The sequence below is a fragment of the Bos indicus x Bos taurus genome, chromosome 15 (genome assembly GCF_003369695.1).
Source record: "Bos indicus x Bos taurus breed Angus x Brahman F1 hybrid chromosome 15, Bos_hybrid_MaternalHap_v2.0, whole genome shotgun sequence".
Taxonomy (NCBI): domain Eukaryota; kingdom Metazoa; phylum Chordata; class Mammalia; order Artiodactyla; family Bovidae; genus Bos; species Bos indicus x Bos taurus.
Window position 1 is genome coordinate 30,874,419 of NC_040090.1, and position 22,694 is coordinate 30,897,112.

The window sequence follows — 22,694 nt, forward strand, 5'->3', positions numbered from 1 at the left end:
TGTGGACGTGAGTCTGAGTGAACTCTGGGAGTTGGTGATGGACAGGGAGGCCTGGTGTGCTGCGATTCATGGGGTTGCAAAGAGTCGGACACGACTGAGTGACTGAACTGAACTGACTGAACAATATTTTGTGGAATATATAGCATTTTCTACATGTCATCTGTGAACAAGATGATTTTACTTTCTTTCCAATTTGGATGCCTTTTATTTCTTTTTTTTGCCTAATTGCTCTGACTAAAACTCCCAGTAGAAGTGACAAAAGTAGGCATGCTCTCGTTTCTGATCTTAGGGGAAAGCCTTTCAGTCTTTCACCACCAAATATAATATTTGCTGTGGGTAGTATATATAGTATTTATCATGTTGAAGAAGTCCTGTTCCTAGTTTCTTGGGTGTTTTTATCGTGAAAAGGTATTGAATTTTATGCTTTTTCAGCATCAGTTGAGATAATCATGGTTTTTTTCCCTTTATTTTATTAATAATGCTGTTGCTGCTTAGTTGCTCAGTCATGTCTCTTTGTGACCCCATCGACTGTAGCCCTGCTCACTCCTCTGTACATGGGATTTTTCAGGCAAGAATACTGGAGTGGGTTGCCATTTCCTTCTCCACAAGATCTTCCCAAGCCAGGGATCAAACCTGCATCTCCTGTGTTTCCTGCATTGCAGGCAGATTCTTTACCCACTGAGCCACTGGGGAAGCCCTTATTTTATTAATGTAGTGTATTAAATGGATGAACTTTCATATGTTGAACGTTCCTGGCACTACAGGAATAAATCCCACTTGATCGTTGTGTACAGTCCTTTTAATACACTGCTGAATTCAGTTTGCTAGTAATTTTCTGAGGATTTTTACATGAATATTCGTAAGGAATATTGGTCTGAAGGTTCCTTGTACTGTCTTTTTCAGGCTTTGATATCATGTAATACCGCCCTCATGGAATGTTAGGAAGTGTTTCTTCTTCATTTTACAGGGAAGAGTTTAAGAAGTGCTAGTGTTAACTCTTCTTTAAATATTTGGTAGCATTCATCACCGAAGTCATCTAGTCCTGGACTTTTCTTTATTGGGAGGTTTTTGATTACTGATTCAATCTCCTTACTATAGATCTTTTCAGATTTCTTATTTCTTTATGACTTAATTTGGGTAGGTTGTGTGGAATTTTTCCATTTCTTCTTTGTCATCCAATTGGTTGGCATACATATTGTTCATATTATTCTCTTATAGTCCTTTATATTTCTATATAACCAGTAGTGATGTCTCCACTCTTATTTTCTGATTTTAGTAATTTTAGTCTTCTCTCTTTTTTCCCCCCCTCAGCTAAAGCTTATCAATTTTGTTGATCTTTTCAAAGAACTAACTTTTGGTTTCACTGAATTTCTCTTATTTATCTCTGCTTTAATTTTTATTATTTTCTTCCTTCTCCCAGTTTTGGGTTTAGTTTGCTCTTTTTCTGATTCCTTAAGGTGTCTAGTTAGGTTACTGAGGTCTTCCTTCTTTTTTAATGTATGCATTTATAGGTGTAAATCTCTCTCATAGAACTGCTATCATCCTCCTGATATATTGACTGTTTATGAAATGCCCCTCTTTATTTCTGATAATTTTAGTCTTATGGTCTCTTTTGTCTAATATTACAATAGCTACTCCAACTTTCTGCTACCTACTCTTTGCATGGTATATTTTTTTTTTTCAGCCTTGCTGCGCAGCTCAGGGATCTCAGTTCCCTGACCAGGGACTGAACTCAGGCCCCAGCAGTGAAAGCGCTGAGTCCTTACCACTGGACCACCAGGGAATTCCCTGGCATATCTTTTTCTGTCCTTTCACCTTCAACCTATTTGTGTATTTTAAAGTGTACCTTTTGTACAAAGTTACATAGTTGTGTCTTGCTTGTTTATTCTGATAATCTCTGCCTCTTAATTTATGCTTTTTGTCCACTTAAAATTAATATAATTATAGTATGTTTGAATATGAGTCTGCTGTGTTGGTGTTTGTTTTCTTTGCCTGATAGGCTACTGTCCGTGGGGTCGCAAAGAGTCGGACATGACCGAGCAACTTCACTTGGCTTCCCTGGCGGCTCAGACGATAAAGCATCTGCCCACAATGCAGGAGGGCCTGAATTCAATTGCTGGGTCAGGAAGATCCCCTGGAGAAGGAAATGGCAATCCACTCCAGCACTCTTGCCTGGAAAATCCCATGGACGGAGGAGCCTGATAGGCTACAGTCCATGGGGTCGAAGAGTCGGACACGACTGAGCGACTTCACTTCACTTTCTTTGCTGCATCTACTCTTTACACTCCTCTATTGGCTTTTTTAGCTTAACCTCTTCATATTATATTTTCATTGGTTGCTCTAGGGATTGTAGTGTGCATCTTTGATTTATCAGCATATACTAACGTTGATATTACACTACTTCAATAAGGAAGAGGAAACGTCATAGTGTAACTGTTTTCCCACTCCCACCCCCATTCCCCCTTTTCCTCTCTGATTTTTTTGATTCACTCATGATTTTGTGTATACTTTCAGATAATTCTTATTGACTAGTATTCCATTCTGTGAATGGAATATACCAATGAATCCACCTATTCTAGAATTTGAATTTTCTTCCAGTTTCTATGACACATTTGTACCTACTATTTTTAGGTGAATACATAAATACATTTGTTTGAGAGTACCTAGGAGTAGAATTGATGGGTTTAGGGATTTGCATATGTTTGGCTTACCTGATCAGTTTCCAAAGCAGCTACACCAGTTTCCACTTATATGAGATTCCGAGGGGTGTTCCACATCAGTATTTAATGTTGTCTTTTTCACCTTTAGTCATTTAGTTGGGTATGTCGTGACATCACATTTTAATTTGAAACTTTAAAAAACCACTGTGGTGACCAGATAAAACAATATGTGGGCCAGATGTGATCCTTAGGCCAGCCACCTTCAGATCAAACTGAGGTGTCTGTGAGAATGAATGTTTGTCTTAATATGTGTGTGAATAATTTAATAATTGTCTAGTGAACAACTGGAAGATTAAGTCATGCTGCAATCATTAATGGGGAGATTTTGAAGTAAGGGAAGCCCTAGTGGCTCAGATGGTAAAGAATCCACTCACCTGGAACATCCATCTGCATCTTTCTCGCCCTGGCTGGGGGAGGTCCTCAGTAACCTGGCCCACCTACTACCCCTTCTCATCACGCAACTTGCTGTGACATCCGACCATTGCCTGAATTTCTCAGTACTCTCAAATCTAAAGTGTTTTTAGGCCTTTGCACGCCGTTTCTTCTATCTGTTGTTTTTCCTTTCTGTTTGCAAACTCCCACTCACCTTTCAAGGCTCACCCTAAATTTTCACTTCCTATCTCAAAGCCAGTCTCCTCGGCACAGCTGGACACCTCTTCCTCAGAGCTTCTACTGTTCCATGTTCCTATCTTACTTCATGGAATCATTGCTATTTGTTTATGTATCCCTCTTAAGTTCATGTCTGGAAACATAACTGAGTTGGACACCTGATATTTTTGCCTCCCAGCTCTCGCTTATTCATCTACTTCTGGAAACAGTGCCCTAAATTTCCTGTGGGAGACTACCCCAGACCTGCTGTCTAAACTCTGTTGTTTTAGACCATCTTTTCCAGATCACAGTAGATTCAGTGGCTGTAAAGATGGAAACGAAGCAAAGTTTAAGTGATAATATTCATGTACCTGGACCACACAGTTTCTGGGTTCTCAGGTTTGAGGCCCAGTGTTTTCGCTTGTGTGTGTGTATGTTACTCATTCAGTCATGTCCGACTCTTTGCGACCCCATGGACTGTAACCTGCCAGGCTCCTCTGTCCATGAAATTCTCCAGGCAAGAATACAGGAGTGGGTTGCCATTTCCTTCTCCAGGGGATCTTTTGAATCCGGATCTCCTGAATTGCAGGCAGATTCTTTACCATCTGAGCCACCACGGAAGCCCCCTATATTTTCCCTTCTCTGGCTTAAATCAGTTTGAGAAAGGGGATTTCTGTTACGTAACAGCCTCAAAAAACCTGATTTAAGATGGTTGTTTCCTTCCGTAGGCACCTTGTCTTATGAGTACAACTCATTGTCTCAGTTCTAGAAGGATGGGAACCTACTGGAAAAGACCCTACCCAATACCACAGGATGCTCAGACAGGCAGGGCATGGCCTGGATCATGCATCAGCTCAGATGACAGAGATTCTCAGGCAACCTCTCCTGTCAAGCCCTCAAGGATGGCCAACTTCAACCTGCCAGCTTATAGTAGGAAAGCAAGGTCCAGAACAGTCAAGTGACTTGCCCCCCTTGCTCATGGCAGCTAACATGCTGCCACCAGTTCTACCTGACCTCAGAATCCACACTCTTCTCACTATACCAGAGAAGGCACTAGTCAGTGCTGAGTCATGGAAATGTCTCAGGGAGACAGGGCACCTTGGGGGAACAAACAAAGCCAGAGTCAGGGCTAGAGCCAACCACACCTTTATTAGTTTCTACAGCAGCCGGAGCCCCTATCTACAAGGGAATTTTAGCACGCTACTCTGGCTACTGGGCAGGAATGTTAGCATTTCTGCTAGTGACTGGGACAGGATGGGAGAGGAGACTAGAAGGGGACCAAATGAGACTGCTGGGCCACCTTCCAGGAGGCACATGTGGGGCCTCCTGGACTGAGACAAAGATGGATCAGGTCCCAGAGGTGAACACTGCCATCTCTCCCAGAGTGAAGCAAGGGACAGAGCCTGAGATGGTGATAGCCACAGCTATGGATAGAGGGCCAACCTCCTCGGGAGTAGAAAATCATTTATTGATGGAGGCACCAACCTAGGAGCAAGTCACAAAGAGAGCTCACCTGCCCCCTAGCAAGGGGACCTCAGGTTCAGCTCAATTGCTGCCCCAAGTACCCTGACATGGAAGGGGCTTTCTGAGCATTGAAGGAACAAGGGACCCAGAAATCTAGCAGTGGGAAGAATGGGGCTAAATTCAGGGAGTCTTAGGGTATTAAAACAGGCAATATGTTCATTATAAGTGCAATCATGAAACTTCCCTCCAAAAGGCTCACATCTCCCCCTCACTCAGCACCTTCTTAGCCTGGAGGACCATCATGATCTGGCCCCTGCCCACACTCCAGCCCAAATGACTCCCTTCCGATTCTTCAGACATGCCATTATGTTCACAGCTCTGGACTCTTGCCAACAACTACAGTCCTAGCCTACCTTCCTCACTCTTTGCCCTCATACTGTCAAAAGACTGATAACTCCACTTTGTCAAGTGTTTCTTTACTCCTGTTTGCCCCCACCAAGCCTGGAGCTGCCAGAGGAAAGAACCTGATTCTTGTGTCACCAGTGACTGAGGAACTTGAAGCCCCATGAGTTGCGTTTTCTGTGTCCTGGTGTATTTGGGAGAAACATATCCAAATGTCTATAATGGATTTCTGGAATGTCTAGCAGTAGATAGAAGGATTTTGAGCTATGTTTGTGCCTGGGATAATAGCTTCCAAAGTGGGAGAGGGCTTGGCTAGTGAAAGGTGGGACCAAAGAGACAGGGGGTCTTTTTGGTCTGTGCGCAGGGTCCAGGGCTCAGAACCAGCAGGGCGACCACATGAGCGAGCCAAGTGCGGCACCTGTGGCGGCTCCCGCAAGCATGCCCATGGCCAGGGGGGCGCCCGCGCTGTAGCAGGGATCCTCCCGCACCACTACGTGCGTCACTCCAGGCCCTGCAGAGAGAAAACCTGTGAGGGCCGCGGGCTTGAGAGCAGAGAGATCATCCGCCTCCTTCCACTAGGTCCCGAGCCCACTCTCCAGTCGGAGAAACTGAGGCCTTCAAACAGGAAGGATGCGCGCTCTGTCCCCACGGCTTCTATTCCCTGGATCTGCTACGGGCATTCTGGGACCATGGGGTTAGGGTGGACCGGCGGAGAAACCGCGGGGTCTCTTAAGAATCTCTGGACCACACCCGAGGATGGGCCTTCCCAACCGCTAGACCCTGGAGTGAGGGGAGGCCGCGTCTCCAGCATCAGCCACCAGGGGTCGCTACCAACTCAGGAACGGGTATTGCTGGGCAGCCAGTGAATAGGGGCCGGCCTAGGGAAGAGGTCCGCTCGGAGTGGGGAGGGGCTCTCATCTCAGGGCTGTTCGGATTTATGGGATGGGGAGGGCCTTGCAGAGGGTCCCATTGGGAAGGGTGGGGCCTGGTTCCGACTGACAGACCGTGGGTGGGGATATAGGCAGGGGCAAGGGCGGGCCAAAGACTTACCCACGTAGGGCGGTCCATAGTAGCTGCGGACATACGTGGTCTCGTGCGCGTTGGGGGGCACCACCTCATAGTAGTCCTGGTACGGGCTGTAGACACGCACCTGGGAAGCCCTGCCTGGTCAGCTGCCAGAGATCTGGGCCAGGCTTTGGTCCCCTACCCCTCACACCTGGTTCACACCCTTCTAGGCCCACAGCGCCACCCCGCCAAATTTAGAAATGGACCTCCAGATACCAGCAATCTCCTGAAGAAAAGCCCCACCTCCCCACAAGCCTGTTACCTAAAACTTCAGCTCCCAGTGATACCATTTTCCTGCCCCGGTTTTCCTACCTAGCACTCCCCTGATCAAAAATTCTCCATGGCTCCCTACTTCCTTTGATAGATTTGCTATTATTTGCTAGCAAATAGCAGCTTTCCAGTGGTCACACTTGGAGAAAACCAATGGATTTCTCTACTCTCCTAGTCATGGAGAGAGGGCCTGGACAAGACCAAGGAAATAAAAGAGGGGTGTGGAGGAAGGAAGGGAAAGGAAGGATAGAGATGAGAAGTAACTAAAGCATAATTAAGCATCATCCATCACGTTCCAGGCCCTGAGGGAGGAAATAATATGTTATTTCCTCTTGTCCTTACAGCAGGCATTGTTCTCCACTCTACCACACAGCCAGGGATGTAGGCTCAGAGAACAGTCAGCATTCTCTCTGGGAAGGAGAAATAGAAGTCCACCTTCCCTCCCTCATTAGATTTTTATCAATTTCTCAAAGCCTGACTCAAAGGTCACCCACTCCAGGAAGACCTTCTGGTCTCAGAAAAAATCCTTTCTTCCTGAGTTCTCTGTGACCTATGCTTGTGCCTCGTGTTCCTGGCCTTCCTCCTGATGTCTCCTGCCTGCACCCCTGACATGAGCTATAGGCAATGACTTTAATTCATTTGTATTGCCATCAGGGCCTAGTGACTAGCATGGAGTAATAAATATAAGCTGAATTAAACAGAAGTTCCTCATTTCCTAAAAGACCTAAAGTTCCTAAGTTCCTAAAGACCCTAAGTTCCTAAAAGACCCTCATTTTACCCAAAGGGAACAGACCTGAAGAGGGGGCAGCATCCCCTTCTCTTCTGGCTCCCTCTTCTTAGCCCCTTTGCACCTTATATTTCTGAGCTTTCCACCTAAATGGTCCAGGTGGTCCCTTGGAAGCTCAGGTGTCCAAACTTAATGCATCTCAAAGTAATTCCATCATCCTTCTATCCCCCCAAACCTGCTCTTGTGTAAATGCTTTTCTGTAAACGCCACCACTGTACACTTAAACCAAGACGGCAGGCTGGCACTTTTGTCTTCACACACATCTCCCACATCACATTATCACCGGATCTCATGATTTTATCTTCGAAATATGCTCTTCTGTCCATTCTCTTGTCCAGTACCAAGAGAATAAGCCATTGGTTTTGGCATCTTGGAAATTGTGGGTGACCTTGAAAACACTTTTCAGAGGAGTTGTTGGAGGAAGAAGCCAGACTATGGAGGATTGAAGAATGGTTGAGAGGTGAGGGATGGAGTCAACATATCATGACATCTCTTTCAAGAAGTTTGGTTGTAAGGAGAAGTCCTCCAAGTACACCTTGTGATTTCAAATATCTATGCCATTTCTCTTTGATAAGGATGCCTTTCTCATCTTTTTCTATTCAACTACCTAACTTGTCTTTCATACTCAACTCAACATATCACTCTCTCTGAACCTCAGGTTTTGTTAGGGCCCCATCTGGGGCACCCACAGCCCTTAGACTTCCCTCATCACAGCACCAACCACTCTGTGGTTTTATTGTTGGTATCCCTGTGAGGTGTTTCTCCCATCATACTTGAGGAAAACACTCCCACCACCACCTGGGTCTAAAAATAGGCCTGACTAGAATATGGCAGGTGTATAATATATTGAATTTATCTCGAGTCAAATACAGAGTCAGACTGGAACTATAGTCACCCAATTCTTAAGTCCAATTTCAAGTTAGGGACAATGACCAGACCCAGAGCAATGCAGAAGGCTCAGACAAACAAGGCTCAGTCCCAAATGACTTCCCTGCTGTGCTCCTTCCCCAAGGGTGACCCAATAGGGGTTTCTGCTGGGGGTGACCAGGATCTGAGCTCTAAGCCTAGAAGGGACTAAAGAGATCTAAGCTCTCAGATCCCCAATTTTACTGGTCGGGAAGTTGAGGTCCAGAGCCTACATCTGCCCTGCAGTTGCACTGTGAGCCAGTGACCCTCCCAGGCCCTGAAGAAAGTGGAAAACACCACTTCATGTCTCTGTGGGGCATTTGTTTCCATCCTCCATGCCTAAGAGGCCCAGAGGTAAACTCATGTGAATCACCTGGCAACGGGGCAGGGGACTCTCCAGAGACCTCCCAGGCAGACCCTAAGGGTTTGACCCCAGATCCTCTCCCTCTCCACAGGTCCAGCCCCTTTTGTAGGTGGGGACAGGGTCAGTCAGGAGATCACAGACAAATAGACCCCTCCCCTCAGAAAAGCTGTTGTACATTAATAATCATTTTACAGTATACAAATATATCAAATCATGTTGTATACCTTAAACTAAGACAATGTTATATGTCAATTATAACTCAAGAAGACTAGAAAAAAGGACACACAAACGGGGAAAAAAGGAAAAGCTGTTGTGTATGCGTAGGTTTATAGCTTTTAAAATTCTATTTTTAGGCATCTCCACTGGAAACAGTTTGTAGCCTAGTTTGGGTATGAGGATGTCTTACCCATAGATGCCTTAGAATTCTGGGCTGGGAATCACTGATGAATTAAGTGCTCCCAGTCATGTTAGATAACCTCTCGGAGCTTCAGTCTTCTCATCTATGAATGAGGACAGTCTTTCCTACACTGCCCACTCCCAAGGCACAGTGAGAATCCAGCAGAGTCACATCTGTGCAGCCAGGTGATGCTAGCACTGCTGGGCTCAGTGGTTTTGCACATCAGAATTGTCTGGAGAAATTTCTGAAACCACAGATTTCCAAGGCGTCACCCCAGAACTACACAATTAGAACATCCAGAGGTAGGATCTGAACATTTGCACTGTTTTTAAGTCCTTAAGCGATTCTAACGCACAGCTACATTGAGCGTCACTGTGTCAGAAAAGTTCACGGTTGACCACAGGTACTCTAACCCAAGCCCCCTCGCTGCACCCATCTCATGCCAGGCTGAGCACTGGGGACAGAGAGAGGATTCGTCCCCAAATCCTGCTTTCTGGAAACACTGGCTGGGGTGTGTGGCAGGGAGACAGACACGGACTAAATTATAATATGCAGTAGTGAGGCCATAATAGGTTTTTTTTACTCCTTCCTTTCTCCCTTTCTTCATTCATTCATTTGCCCATTAAGTGAACACTCACTGGGGCCTTCTTGTGCCCCACCTTCATGCACCAGGAGTAGGAGAGTCAAAATAGACTGCCCCCATCGCTGAGCACTCATTGCACACCTGCTGTATACCTAGCACTGTGCCAGGCTCCCAAGGGGCAGAGCTGACCTAACCCAATTCTTGCCCTGAAGGAAGTTGCAGGTCTCGTGGGAGACTAGAGACAGAAGTGAAGGAACTAGAAATCAGGCGGAATGAAGATGCTAGTACCAAGCACTAGTGCGGTAGGAGGGGGTGACAATGCCTGGAGGTTTGGGAGTCCTCCCTGAGGAGCTGGCAGTCTTTGCAGGGTGTCTTGGAGGATTTTGTCAGGTGAGTAAGGAAAGTAAAGGTCTTTGCAGCAGAGAGGGCAGCATATACTGAGTCTGGAGAGCGGAAAAAGGGCTGGCACAGCTGGGAGCAGAGGATAAAGCAGAGCAGTTGGAGCACAGGGGATGAGTGAGACAAGGTAGCGAGTCTGGCCCAGGCCAGATCCCAGGGGCCGTGAAAGCAGGGTTGGTTGTCGTACGAATGGTTGGGAGCCATGGAATGTTTGTGAGCAGGGAGGGGATGTGGCTGGGCCACTTCAGGAGGCACATCCTGGTGGCCAGAATGGTGGCAGGGAGGGCTGAACCAGCACTTACCCAGATCCGCCTCTCAACCTTACAGGGGCTCCATGAGCGGGTCACACACCTGACCTTGGGGCAAACCCGGCGGCTCCTGGGAGGGACGGTGGCTCCAGCTGGGGCCTGCTCAAGCCACAGAAACCCAAGAAGGGGAGGAAGGGGGGGTGTCAGAGGCCCTCTACATCTGGAGAGACTCAAAGCTCCTCATAGGCCCTAGCAAAGCCCTCTGCCAGCTGGGCAAGGGAACAGCTATCCTCTTCTTCTTCAGCCCATGGTAATGGTGGGGGGCTCAGAAGAGGTGGTGAAATTGCCGAAGTTACACAGAGAAGAAGGATCAGTAGTGTCTTTCCAGAACTGGCCCACCTTCACCTGTTCCAGGCCGCTGAGGCTCCCAGTCTCCAGGGAGTACAGACAGCTCCCATCACTGACCCGTCCACCTGCACCCATCACCCATGACTGTGCCCCCCACCCCTGTGTTCCCTGCAACAGCCAGAGTCAGGGGCTCCTCCTGGAACCTCCACCCACTGTAGGGTATAAACCTTCAGGATATAGAGGGACAAAGCAGACGTCACTCCTATGTAGGTACAGGACAGACAGACACAGGCGTGAACACTCAGAGGTGGGCAAACACTGGTACAAAGACACAGAGGCACAAATACACCCAGTTCGAGCAAGCGTAGGGACCAGAGGGAGGTGTGCGTGTACGTGCGTGTAGAGGTGGGAGGTGGAGTGGAGGTCGGAACAGAGAGATGGAGGAAGCAGAGCAGCAGGAAGGTGGGCGCAGAGAAGGGACAGGCAGCTTCATAGAGTCACAGAGTGCAGACGGCCAGCCCTCGACTCCTTCTTTCTGACCCTCTTGGGTGGGACGACGGGTCTGCCCTGCCTCAGCCAGATTTGGAGCTCAGAGCCAGGTAACTCTACCCAGCTGACCACCACCCCAGCCTCCTCTTATACAGCCTCTACCCAGAGCCTGAGTCTGCTCCCCAAAGCCTGACCACAGCCCCCCTGCTTAATGCCCTTTATAGTTCCCCACAGCCCTCGGGATAAAGTTCACTTCCTTCCTGGATTTCAAGGCGTTTGTGATGTGGCTCCTCAGAGGTCACGTCTCCTGTTTCTTTCCCTCCACGCTTTATCCTCCAGCCAGGCCAGACTCCTGGCCTTTAGACGTACGTGTCTTCACACACACATTTGCACATGCCACTTACCCACCTTTGCTCATGTAGCTCCTTCTGTGGATAATTCCCTTCCCTCAAGATCTCACTGACCTAGGTTCCAATACAGGTTCTTCCACTGATTTACGACCGTGAGACTTTGGACAAGCCAATTCCCCTCTGAATCTCAGCTCCCCTATCTGTAAAATGGGACTAAGAATACCAGCCCCTCCTTTTTCTTATTGAAGATTAACTGATACAGTGGATGCTAGGTCCTCAAGCACAATGCCCAGCCCTCAGCAGGCAGATGCTAAGGGAGTTTCTAAATGCGTTCCAGTCTTCCCTGCCACTTCCCAGCAGACTTTTTCTCCAGATGAGAAGGGGCTCTACTGTGCCACAGGTAGAAGGAGCAGGCACAGAGTCTGGGGTCAGGCAGATGGGGGCTGAGGCCAGGCTGGGCCACCTTAGAGCTGGGGGCTTTGGGCAGCTCCTCAAAACCTCACCTCCGTCAGTCACTGAGCTCTGTTGACTCCACCTTCTAAATGTGTCTTGTCCTCATCAGCTTGTCTTTGCCAGCAAGGCCTTAGTCCAGACCCCCAGCCAGATGCCCTGCACCTGTCCCAGCCTTCTAACAGATCTCTGGGCATCCACTTTGACCTTCTTCAGTCCATTCCCTACCTAGCAGCTAGACTATCTTTTTAAAACTACAAGTCTGGTCTTTTTAAAACTTTCACTGACTTCCAGTGTTCTCAGCAGAAACCCCTATCCTTAACGCAGCTTTTCGTGCCTGGCCTGCTAACCCTCCTTCTCCAGCTGCTCTCTAGCTCCCTGAGCTGCAGTCACCCCAGCCTTCCTTCTGTTTGTCAACTTGCCAACATCATGACCTTTCCCAGGGCCCTTGCACCTGCAGCTCCCTCTGCCTGGAAAGCTGTTCCCTTCACCCCACCCCTTTCACTCAGTTGATCTCTTATCCTTCAGGTCTCATCTTAAGCCTTGTCTGGACTCCCACCTGGATCAGGCCATCACGGTGGATGCACACTGAATGCACTCTGCCGTCTCTGTCTGAGCAGCTCCCGTCACTGCGGTGGAACCACTAACTCTAACTTGTGACTTCACATCTAGCTCCCCACTAGGCTGAGTCCAGGAGGGCAGGGCCCACATCTCCTCTGCTACCTTCTGATTATGGTCCTTGGCACAGTGCCTGGCACATAGTAGGAACTCAGTAAATATTTGTTATGTGAATAAATAAAGCTCAACCTTATCATCTGCAGAGAGGGAACAATAATCCCAACCTCACAGGAAGGCTATGAGAGTAGCTGGTATTACAACTATACCACACCTGACACATAATAGTTGCTGAATAAAAGATAGTTCCTTTCCTCCTGCTCACATGCCACCCCCTTCAACAAGCCTTCTTGGAGGCCTCTCTCTCCCTCCTCCAAATCTTTTGGTGAATATCTTTTATTCACCCATTGGCCGTCTTCTGTCCTTTTCCACTTGGGACTCAGGGCCTCTGAGTCTGCACAAGTCTATTCACTCACATATACGGAAACTGAGAACTGCTGGCAGGTGGAGACTAAGTCTGAGTCACCCATGATTCCATGGCAAGTAGCGGTGGGGAGGAGACAGGGAGGGAGGGGGGCTCACCGGCGTGGAGTTCGCCTCCAGCAGTGCCGTCTTCCATGCTCTGCAACGCAAACCCACGAGACCGTGAGGAGGGAGTGCAGGAGAAGGGAGACTGGGCCCCACATTTTAGACCCTACCCCACCTCTAGCCCCAGTCCCTTGTGAAGGGGGAGATCCTCTTCACTCCCTTGGGAAGACAAAGGGGACCCCCTCAGCTGCCCCAGTCACACAGCAAGCCCCCAGCTAAGCTGCTGCAGTTCTATAACTCTTATTCCATAGTCTCCTCACCGCTGGGGAGATTCCAGTTTTCCCATTTAGACAAAAGACAGTTGGGCTTGGGTGGTCCTTTAGTGGTTCAGATTCTGACATGCCTAGGCTGGTCCTCTGGCTGCAGCCTACCTCCACATCCCAAACCTACAAACTGACCCCAGAGCCCCGGGAATGCCTAGTGGACACCGGACAATTGAGCCTTTGTTGGTTGCCATGGCACCTGGCTGGGGTGGACAAGGAGGCTCTGTGCTTTGTCCACCCCGAGCTCGGCTTCCCCTGCTCCCACACATCCCATCTCTTTCACTCTCCTACAGCATGAAGGCCAACTGACCCTCTGCCAGAGAGTAGGAAGGGAAAGAATGTGAGTGAGCAAAAGGCGCCTGAGGAAGACACACCCAGGCTCTCGCAGTATGGACCTGCATCCAACACAGGGCGCCCCACGGGCTACCTGTTAGGCGCGTTAGGGTCTATCCCTCAGATCAGAGTACCCCCACCCCAGGCCATCTTCTAAGAAGGGAATGAGAGGAGGGCTCTCTGAAGATGCCACAGGGCTGTGTGTTCCCGTGTATCACCCCAAGTGAGGGCTTACCTCAGAGGCTGTTAGATACCTGACCCTGAGGAATGACCAGGGGCCACACCTGAGGCAGCTGTGCACACACTGCTCCCCACAACAGTCTTGAATTCATCGTGGACCATGTCAGCAGTTTACTGGATACCACACCAGTCACCGCAAGTCATTCGAACCCACTCTGCCCAGCCTCCACTGAACCACCACGCTCACTGGTCTTTGTCCTGCTTTACTACCTTTAGGGTGCTAGTGGCTCAATGAGGAGGAAGTCATTGGTCATGTTCCCGAGACACCACCCCATCGTCTCCTGGGAGTGACTCACATGGCGTCATCTCTGGTCTCAGCACACAGGTGCAGGCGGGAGCCCTCCCGCAGGTTCACAGTCAGCAGGCCATCTCGGCTCCGGCCTTCTGGGGGCTGCACATCTAAAGGCGGACACACACGTATGGGGTTTCCACAGGGCACAGGCCCTGAGTCTCCCCAACAAACCGGGAACAAGAACAGGAACTGACTTCTCTGGGTCCTGTTAACTGGCCACTGCTGACCTCCTCTGATCTCACACATACTTTCCTTGGGATTTTACTCAACTCTTTAGACCCTTCCACCTTTCCACATTGCCTGCTTCCCTAGCTAGGTACATCTCTCTCCCAGTTTCCCTGTTAAAATTATGATCTGAGCCTTGGTCAGGGATATTTGCTGGATAACTCTGAGCCAGTCACTTAAGTTCTCTGAGTCTTATTTCATTTCGTTTTTTCCCATTCCTAGCACTGGAGAGGGCAGGAACTGGGTCTGACTCACCTCTGTGAACCTAGCGTAGGGCCCAGGTTCAGCACAGGCACCCCACTCCAGTACTGTTGCCTGGAAAATCCCATGGACGGAGGAGCCTGGTAGGCTGCAGTCCATGGGGTCACAAAAAGTCAGACACGACTGAGCGACTTCCCTTTCACTTTTCACTTTCATGCATTGGAGAAAGAAATGGCAACCCACTCCAGTGTTCTTGCCTGGAGAGTCCCAGGGATGGGGGAGCCTGGTGGGCTGCCGTCTATGGGGTCACACAGAGTCGGACACGACTGAAGTGACTTAGCAGCAGCAGTAGGAACTCAGGAAGGAACTCATTTCTTAACTTACACCACATGAATTGGATTTGGTAGAGGCCCAGAAGCTGTCTGTGGAAGGCCTCTGAAAGCTGCAAAGAGCCTTCCACCTGAGAATGGCAGGTGTTCTCAGACACAGTGGGAGGGCCGAGCCTGTAGTCACAGAGAGAAAGAGGCTCACCGTGGCACTCTTGGCCGATCTTTATGTCGCGGACGTTGAAATGGATGAGCACGCGGTCCTCCTCATCCTGGGCAGTCTCATCGTGGTAGTAGCCCAGGGTCCCATCCAGCCACAAGGCAAACCAGTTCCGCTTCCAGCGGCGGAGGATGGAGCCTGTGTGATATTCCAGACCCACAATACGGGCTGATCACAGAGCCTGAGTGGGGGTAGGAGCCATGGGTGGGCTCCCAGCATCCCCTTATCTCCAGCCCCCAGTGTTGTAATCACCCCTTCCTTGTCTGTCTGCTCCCTAAAATGATGGCAGGGCCTCTCTCTGTCTTGCTCACCCATTGCCTCTCATTGGGCCTAACAACATAGTCAAGGCTCCATACATGTGCTGAATGGTAAATGAATGATCTGATTCCTTCCTTGGGGGAGGCTGGAAATCTTTTAAGTATCTCAAGACATGTGATAGGAACACCTCCACATGTCCAATTGAACATGTTTAAGTTCATGTCCAATTGAATATTTGTTTCTATATATACAGTTTGTCAGAGAAAAAGCATTAAGTTGTTTTTGTATGAATGCAGAATAGGATTTATGCAAGAATTAATAGAAAACTAGTCGTCACAGGCTTGCCTTAAGGAAACCTTCAGTTTCCATTGCATCCATTCTGCTGAGGGTTGTACAGTTATTGTGTACTTTAAAAACAAAGGCCCCGGGGGACAGTCATTTGTGTAGCGTCTGTTTCTTCTGCCAAATGGAGAGCAGAGGGATTGTCCATAGCTCACCTCACGGGTCCTAGAACCCAGCAGGACCTGGACTCAGTGTTTGCTGGACTGAATGAACTGAGGATGGGTCGTGGGGTATCGGGGAGCTCCTAGCCCAGGACAGCTCTTATTCAGACCATGACTCTGGTCAGAGGTGGATCTGGAAGCCCGATCCCTTAGCTGTAGACATTTCGAGACTGGAAATCTTAACAGGAAAGGGTAAAGACTAAGAGAGCTTCTTAGAACTTTACAAATTCTGAGGAACAGAGGCATTTTTCATTTTGTTCTGTGCCTTGTTCTGTGGCTAGCCCTGGGCCACAGAGGGTTAAACCCAGTCCCTGCACTTGGGGCGCTCACAATCTGGAGACAATATAGGTAGGGGACTGGTGAGGCCCACATTTAAGGACGGTGAAGTATTGAGCAGTGCTATAAGAGGGGTATGTGTGAGGCACTGGGAACAGAAAAGAGAGCTGCTAACCCAACTTGGTGCTACAGCAGGGGCTGGGGTGGGGAGCAGAGAAAAGGCAGAGAAGGCTCTTTTCAGAAAGGGACACCTGAGCTGTGCCTTGAAAAATAAGTAGTTTACTAAGCAGCCAGGAATGTGAAGGACATTCCCAGCAGAGAGAAGAGTATGGACAAAGGAGGGAAGGATAAAAAGGGCATGGTTTCTTGAGAGAAGGGTTCACTGTGCAGCTCCAACAGGCCACTTCCCTCACCCCTGGCCCCAGATAAGGTACAGGACGGACAGGGCTTGGCCCAGGGTCACTCACTCTGTCTCCACAGCCAGCCGCCCCTCACCAGGGCCATTTCCTCAAAAGGACTTTCCAGGGTGGAGTCAGGCGGAACCTGTCAGGGGGATCACAGACTTCATCAGCTGCTCCACAAAGGCTCCCCTGAGAAAGCCCCCGCCCCGGTCCTCCCTGGGGGAGCCACTGAGGAAAGGTTTAAGGGAGTGTGGATAAACAAACAAGGGCAAGCCTGTCTGTCTCCTCTCCATTCTTGGCTCCAGGCACATAATGAGAGCACTGTGCTTGTGGGGTCAGCAGGGCAGCCACACTTTGCAATGGGGTGGGGGTGGGGGTCAGAAGCTTGGATTCCAATCTCATCCCCATAACCTTGACCAAGTCCCTTTTCCCAGCCTCCACATCTAGATCTGTAAAAGGGTGTCCATCAGGCAGGTAGAGACTGGAGTGAGGAACTCTGAAAATGTTAGAAACCCTGGAATATTGAAATGCTGGCAGCAGATAATAGTAGAATCATGGCAGTGAACAAGGGACTTTCATGATAAGAGAGCCCTCCTCACATTTGAACCCCACCAGGGTTTCCCAGGTGGCTCGGTGGTAAAGAATCCACCTGCCAATGCAGGAGACGAGGAGATGCAGCTTTGATTCCTGGGTCAGGAAGAGCCCCTGGAGTAGGAAATGGCAACCCACTCCAGTATTCTTGCCTGGAAAATTCCATGGACAGAGGAACTTGGCGGGCTACAGTCCCTGGGGGTCGCAAAGAGTCAGACACGCCTGAGCACACACACACAAAGAACCCATTTACAAAGTGCACAGAATAGTTCAACAGCAACTATGATTTATCGAGCACTATATGCCAGGTATACTTCTAAAGTGGTTTCATCTATTACCTCACAATATTCCTTGCTATTTTCAGGAAACTGGGGCCTGGAGAGGTCCAGTCACTCGCACAGATCTTCTTGATTAGTAAGCAGTGGAGCCAGGATTCACACCCAGCAGTCCTGTCTTCTAAGCATTATCCCAGTAGGAGTTTTTAAAACTCCCAAATATCCAGCCCATATCCCATAACAATAAAATCAGAATGTCTGAGGGCAGGAGGTAAGCACTGATAGTCTTCAAAGACCCCCAGGTGAGTCAATGTACAGTTTGGGCCCCACTGCAACTCTGTCCAGTACTTGTGTGATGGAGCTTGGATTGGAATCCAAGTGCCCTCCCCCACTAACTCACACCTGTTGTTGCGTAGCACAAGGGCTGGCTGGCACACCTGGGGTGGAAGGCCCCGCCTTGTCCCTGCTTCTCTGGCCGCTCCCTCCCATCTTCACGCTCTGACATAGGTCAGACAAGAAGGCCAGGTGTAAACTCCCTCTTCAGCCCCCCTTAATGCACCCACCTGTCTACACCTGTTGCGGTGCTGCTGCCAAAACGGCCGGTTACTTGATGCTGCTGCCGCCCAACCCGCTGCGCCTGCGCTTTGAGTGCCCCAGAGTGCCTGGGGCAATTCACTCTCCCCGCTGCAGCCCAGAGCCTAGCTGCCTCGGGGCCCCACCCCCAGGGAGGGGGCGGGGCGTGTAGCGACGGGCTGACAGGAGTCCTTCTGGGACTTGTAGTCTGCAGGCCTAGACCTGGGACCTATACAGCCTCTCCTGGGAGGTAGCCCTGTGCCCACTCGGAGCACAGGTGAGAGGCTGCATCTGTGATTTTATTTTGCTATTGTCATTATGTTGTCCATTCACTTAGCATGAAATACTTTTCCCCAAGAATCTTGAGCTCTAATTTTCTGGAAAAATGTAAAACTACAGGGAGAAAACCAGGCTCCTAGTTTTGCCATGTTTTCTTGATACTCAGTTTGTTGCCTGGCACTGGGCATTAGTAGAAGGCACAAAGAAATATCCGACAAGCCCCTTCATTTCCCAATTTCCAGTCTGTGTTTATGTTCCAACAGTGTTTATGTTCCAACATAAACACACAAAGTAGAGTATGATCTGACAATGGGAAAGAAGAGTTTGACTTTGATGAAGAGGTTCAGGAAGGCTTCCCAGAGGAGGCTGCAGGGTCTTGAAGGATGAGTATGAGTGTCTCATCACTTTGTGGCAAATAGAAGGGAAAAAATGGAAACAGAGATTTTATTTTCCTGGGCTCCAAAATCACTGTGGACGGTGACTGCAACCATGAAATTAAAAGACACTTGCTTCTTGGAAGAAAAGCTATGACAAACCTAGACAGCATATTCAAAAGCAGAGACATCACTTTGCCAACAAAGGTCCATCTAGTCAAAGCTATGGTTTTTCCAGTAGTCATGTACAGATGTGAGAGTTGGACCATGAAGAGGGCTGAGTGCCCAAGAATTGATGCTTTCAAATTGTGGTACCAAAGAAGACTCTTGAGAGTCCCTTGGACAGCAAGGAGATCAAACCAGGCAATCCTACGGGAAATCAGTCCTGAATATTCATTGGAAGGACTGATGCTGAAGCTGAAGCTCTGATAATTTGGTCACCTGATGGGAAGAGAGGACTCACTGGAAAAGACCCTGATGCTGAGAAAGGTTGAGGGCAGGAGAAGGGGTCAACAAAGGATGAGATGGTTGGATGGTATCATCAACTCAATGGACATGAGTTTCAACAGCCTCCAGAAGATAGTGAAGGACTGGGAAGCCTGGTGTGCTGCAGTCCATGGAGTTGCAAAGAATTGGACATGACTGAGTGACTGAACAACAATAAGCATCTAGTATTTCAGTGTTTGGAAAGCAGAGTGCAGGGGTTGGGGTGGGAGGGCATGGGGATCGGTGGGTGATGAAGCTGTAGGGGTTGCAAGGATGTAACATGAAGGCCTTGGAAGACAGGCTCAGGAGCCTGGGCCTTTATGACATAGTGACTGGGGTTGGGGTTGGGTGAGGAGCTAGGTGGTACAATTTGTGGCCTGGAAAGGCATTTCTAGGACACTCAAAAATGGATTGAAAGGGGCCCAACTAGAAAGAGAAGACTATTTATCTACCACCACGGTCTGTTCCTCCAGGATCATTTCCTTGAATAGTTCAACCCCACAAAGCCCCACCTAGGAGCAGATCCAGGATGTCATTCGAGAGAAGATAGACTGTCCAGGCCTGAACGATCCCTTGAGAACAGAACCCACCCTGCCCTGGGTCCTTTGTCCTGTCCCAGAGACCTCTCTCTTACCGGAGCTGCAGGACTCATGGTTCCTGGGCCGTCAGAGCAGCATTTCCCAGAAGGCTCCTGCAGGGGGGCATATCCCTAAGAGCCTTGGAGATAAGGGGATCAGGAAGGCGCTACCAAGTGGAAACCGGCGGGGGTGGCAACAGGGGGCACACAGCTCCCACAGAAAGTCGTCCTTTCTCTCCAGTCCGCTCCCCAAGCTCACCGGTGGATCCCCTATTTGACCTTCAGTTCGCGGATAACAAGTCATCTATGATTCGGAAGTGGTGTTGCACTAGCCTCGGTAAGATTCCCGGGGTGGGAGGCGGGGCTCGCCCTCCCCTCTCGATCGGGGGCGGGGCTAAATGTTCCTTCAGCCGGGCTTGACCGTGCCGTCACCCCGGTCCTGGAGACACGGCTTGGCTCTTTAAGCTTCCCCGTCTTGCTCCTGGGTTTCTGTAATCCTGACCTCAGCTAACCCTGTACCTCGGCCCTTCGTGCAGTTGCACGCCTTGCTGAGGGATCCACCAGGGCTGATCCTACTTGCCCCGGAGCTCATCCCCTCGTGCAGCCCCAGAAATCAGTTCTCCCAAATCACGCTTTGCATCCCTGTGTCCTGGATGAACCATCCCACCCCTACCTTTTCCAGACTACAGTTGCCGCCTCTTCTGTAGAAGGATGGAGGGGAGGAAGGGAAAGGTGAAGCTGACCTCAGAGAATCTGGGTGCTGCTGCTCTTCCCAGCTCTCCTTGCTCCCCTGGGGTGGCTCCTTCATAGAAGGATGGTGTGAGGGAACAGTGCAGACAGCTCCAAAATTACCTTCTCTGGATTTAGTAACAGATGAAAAGAGAAGATTTTCCAGCATCATTGTGGAATTCATAAGAAGGTCTCCCTATTCCCCAACCAAAGAGGCGGTGCTATGACAAGAAAAAAGGGAAGGGATGCTTGGCAAACTAAAACCACAGATTCCACTACAAATTCTAAACGCAGCATGTGTGTTAACCGCTCAGTCATGTCCGACTCTTCACAACCCCGTGGACTGTAGTCCGCCAGGCTCCTCTGTCCGTGGAATTCTCCAGGGACGAATACTGGCGTGGGTTGCCGTTTTTGTCTCCAGGTGATCTTCCCGATCCAGGGATCCAACCCGCGTCTGCTGCATAACGCAGCATGACCTGACATCAATCTCTGAAATGCTGGTCAATGACTCTCTTTGAGAACCTGATAAATGTATTCTGCCCAGGAAAAAATGCACACACGTGTCACATTTTACTTATAATTCTTGGGATTTCATAGATGCTTGAAGCTATGATGATTAATATTGAGATTGCTTTTAATGTTCACAGCTGTGCAGATGAGTGGAAAGAGTATGAACTGACAAGCGAGAAGCGCTGAGAGCATAGTAGGAATCATAGCTCCATCAGTGATGGCTTTGAGAGACTGTTTAATCAACTAAAATATGTTAAGACTAACAAGCCGATAAGTAACGTTTACATTTCTGTTGTAACTGTGGTACACAGAACCATTGGCAGAGAGAAAGTGTTTTGTTATTTCAAATGTCTCTGGTGGATGAACAGCTCTCAGATAATATATTGTTTAGAGAATAGTGGGCTGGCTTATCAAATTAAAGTTTACGACTCACGTTTTCTAGAAAGTAATATAATGAGAATGATTTATATCATCTCTATTTACTAAAAAAAATTCTGAGATTTATATCAAACTGCAACTGGAGCAAAAGTAAAACCTCTTATGTAAAAGTTTAATAATAATTTTAGTGGGATATAATTTACATATTATGAAGTTCACTCTTTTAAAGTACACAATTCCCTATTCTGATAAATTCACAGAGTTGTGCAACCATCCCCACTATTTAGTCTCAGATCATTTTCTTTCTTTCTGTTTTTTTTTGGCTGCACCTCTTGGCTTGTGGAATCTCAGTCCCCCCAACCAGGGATTGAACCCAGGTCACAGCAGTGAAAGGCCTGAATCCTAACCACTAGTCAACCAAGGAACTCTCACATATCATTTTCATTACCCTCAAAGGAAACTTATATGGTTAAGACATCCAAGATGGCTGTCCTCTTGCTCTCTGTACATCCCTTGCCTGACCAGTGCCTGCTTCACCACTCAAATCGTGGACCTTCCTACCTACTTGCCCCAGGCCCCAACTGGTGATTGTTCTTAGCAAAGGGGCAGTGAGGGGTGTGCCCTTTACTGGTTTCCCTGGTAACTAATGAGCCCAATTCACCTGTAACTGGTAACCTTCCCTTCCCCTCTGGAGTGAAGGTTGCCCCCAGGTCCTCTCCTGCCGATTTTCTGCCGCACACCGTGGGGCACTGCTTCAGGACCTTGTTTCAGACACGTGAGCTCCCGCAACCTTAAACCACTGGCGTTTCTGTTGCTGACTCTCAGATCTTTCTTCAGTCTTGAAGCTGGGCAAATACAGGCCTTGTAGGCCTGTGAAGAGCAGCCCAAAGAAATTCTATATCCTCTAGCGGTCACTCTCAATCCCCTTTCCCCCAAGTCCCTGGCAACCTCTACTTGGTTATGGTTGCTGTTGTTTAAGTATTTATTTATTTGGCTGCACCGGGTCTTAGTTGTGGCATATGGGATCTAGTTTCCTGACGGGAGATTGAACCCAGGCCTCCTGCATTGGGAGCGTGGAGTCTTAGCCACTAGACCACCAGGGAAGTCCCATGGCAACCACTACTTTGTATGAATTTGCTTATTTTGAACATTGCATATGTGCATGCATGCATCCTCAGTCGTTGAGTCATGTCTGGCTCTTGCGACTCCATGGACTGTAACTCCTCAGGTTTCTCTGTCTATGGAATTTTAGGCAAGAATACTGGAGTGGGTTTCCATTTCCTACTCCAGGGGATCTTCCTGACCCAGGGATCGAACCCATGTCTCCTGAGTCTCCTGCATTGGCAGGCAG

General features: G+C 48.9%; 1 protein-coding gene across 4 annotated transcripts; it reads right to left on the reverse strand.

The window, feature by feature from the left end:
• Positions 1-4,438: 4,438 nt before the first annotated feature.
• On the reverse strand, positions 4,439-20,070 carry PLEKHB1 (pleckstrin homology domain containing B1). 4 transcript variants are annotated; one of them, XM_027562946.1, is made up of 8 exons: positions 19,784-20,070; positions 16,638-16,713; positions 15,119-15,271; positions 14,166-14,268; positions 13,028-13,067; positions 10,248-10,352; positions 6,225-6,324; positions 4,439-5,685 (listed from the first exon to the last, which is right to left on the reverse strand). In XM_027562946.1, exons 1-8 carry the CDS (start codon positions 19,799-19,801, stop codon positions 5,549-5,551), a joined length of 732 nt encoding a protein of 243 aa, XP_027418747.1. In that variant the 5' UTR covers positions 19,802-20,070; the 3' UTR covers positions 4,439-5,548. The 4 variants fall into 4 exon arrangements, with proteins under 4 accessions (XP_027418747.1, XP_027418748.1, XP_027418749.1 ...); XM_027562947.1 differs by lacking the exon at positions 19,784-20,070 and adding an exon at positions 18,001-18,148; XM_027562948.1 differs by lacking the exon at positions 10,248-10,352.
• Positions 20,071-22,694: the final 2,624 nt, after the last annotated feature.

Excerpts from the sequence above, each read along its gene's own strand:
- PLEKHB1 (XM_027562946.1), bottom strand. Across the intron at positions 13,068-14,165 it reads GAGACCAGAGATGACGCCAT|AGCATGGAAGACGGCACTGC; the intron begins GTGAGTCACTCC and ends TTTGCGTTGCAG. Across the intron at positions 5,686-6,224 it reads CTATGGACCGCCCTACGTGG|GGCCTGGAGTGACGCACGTA; the intron begins GTAAGTCTTTGG and ends TTCTCTCTGCAG.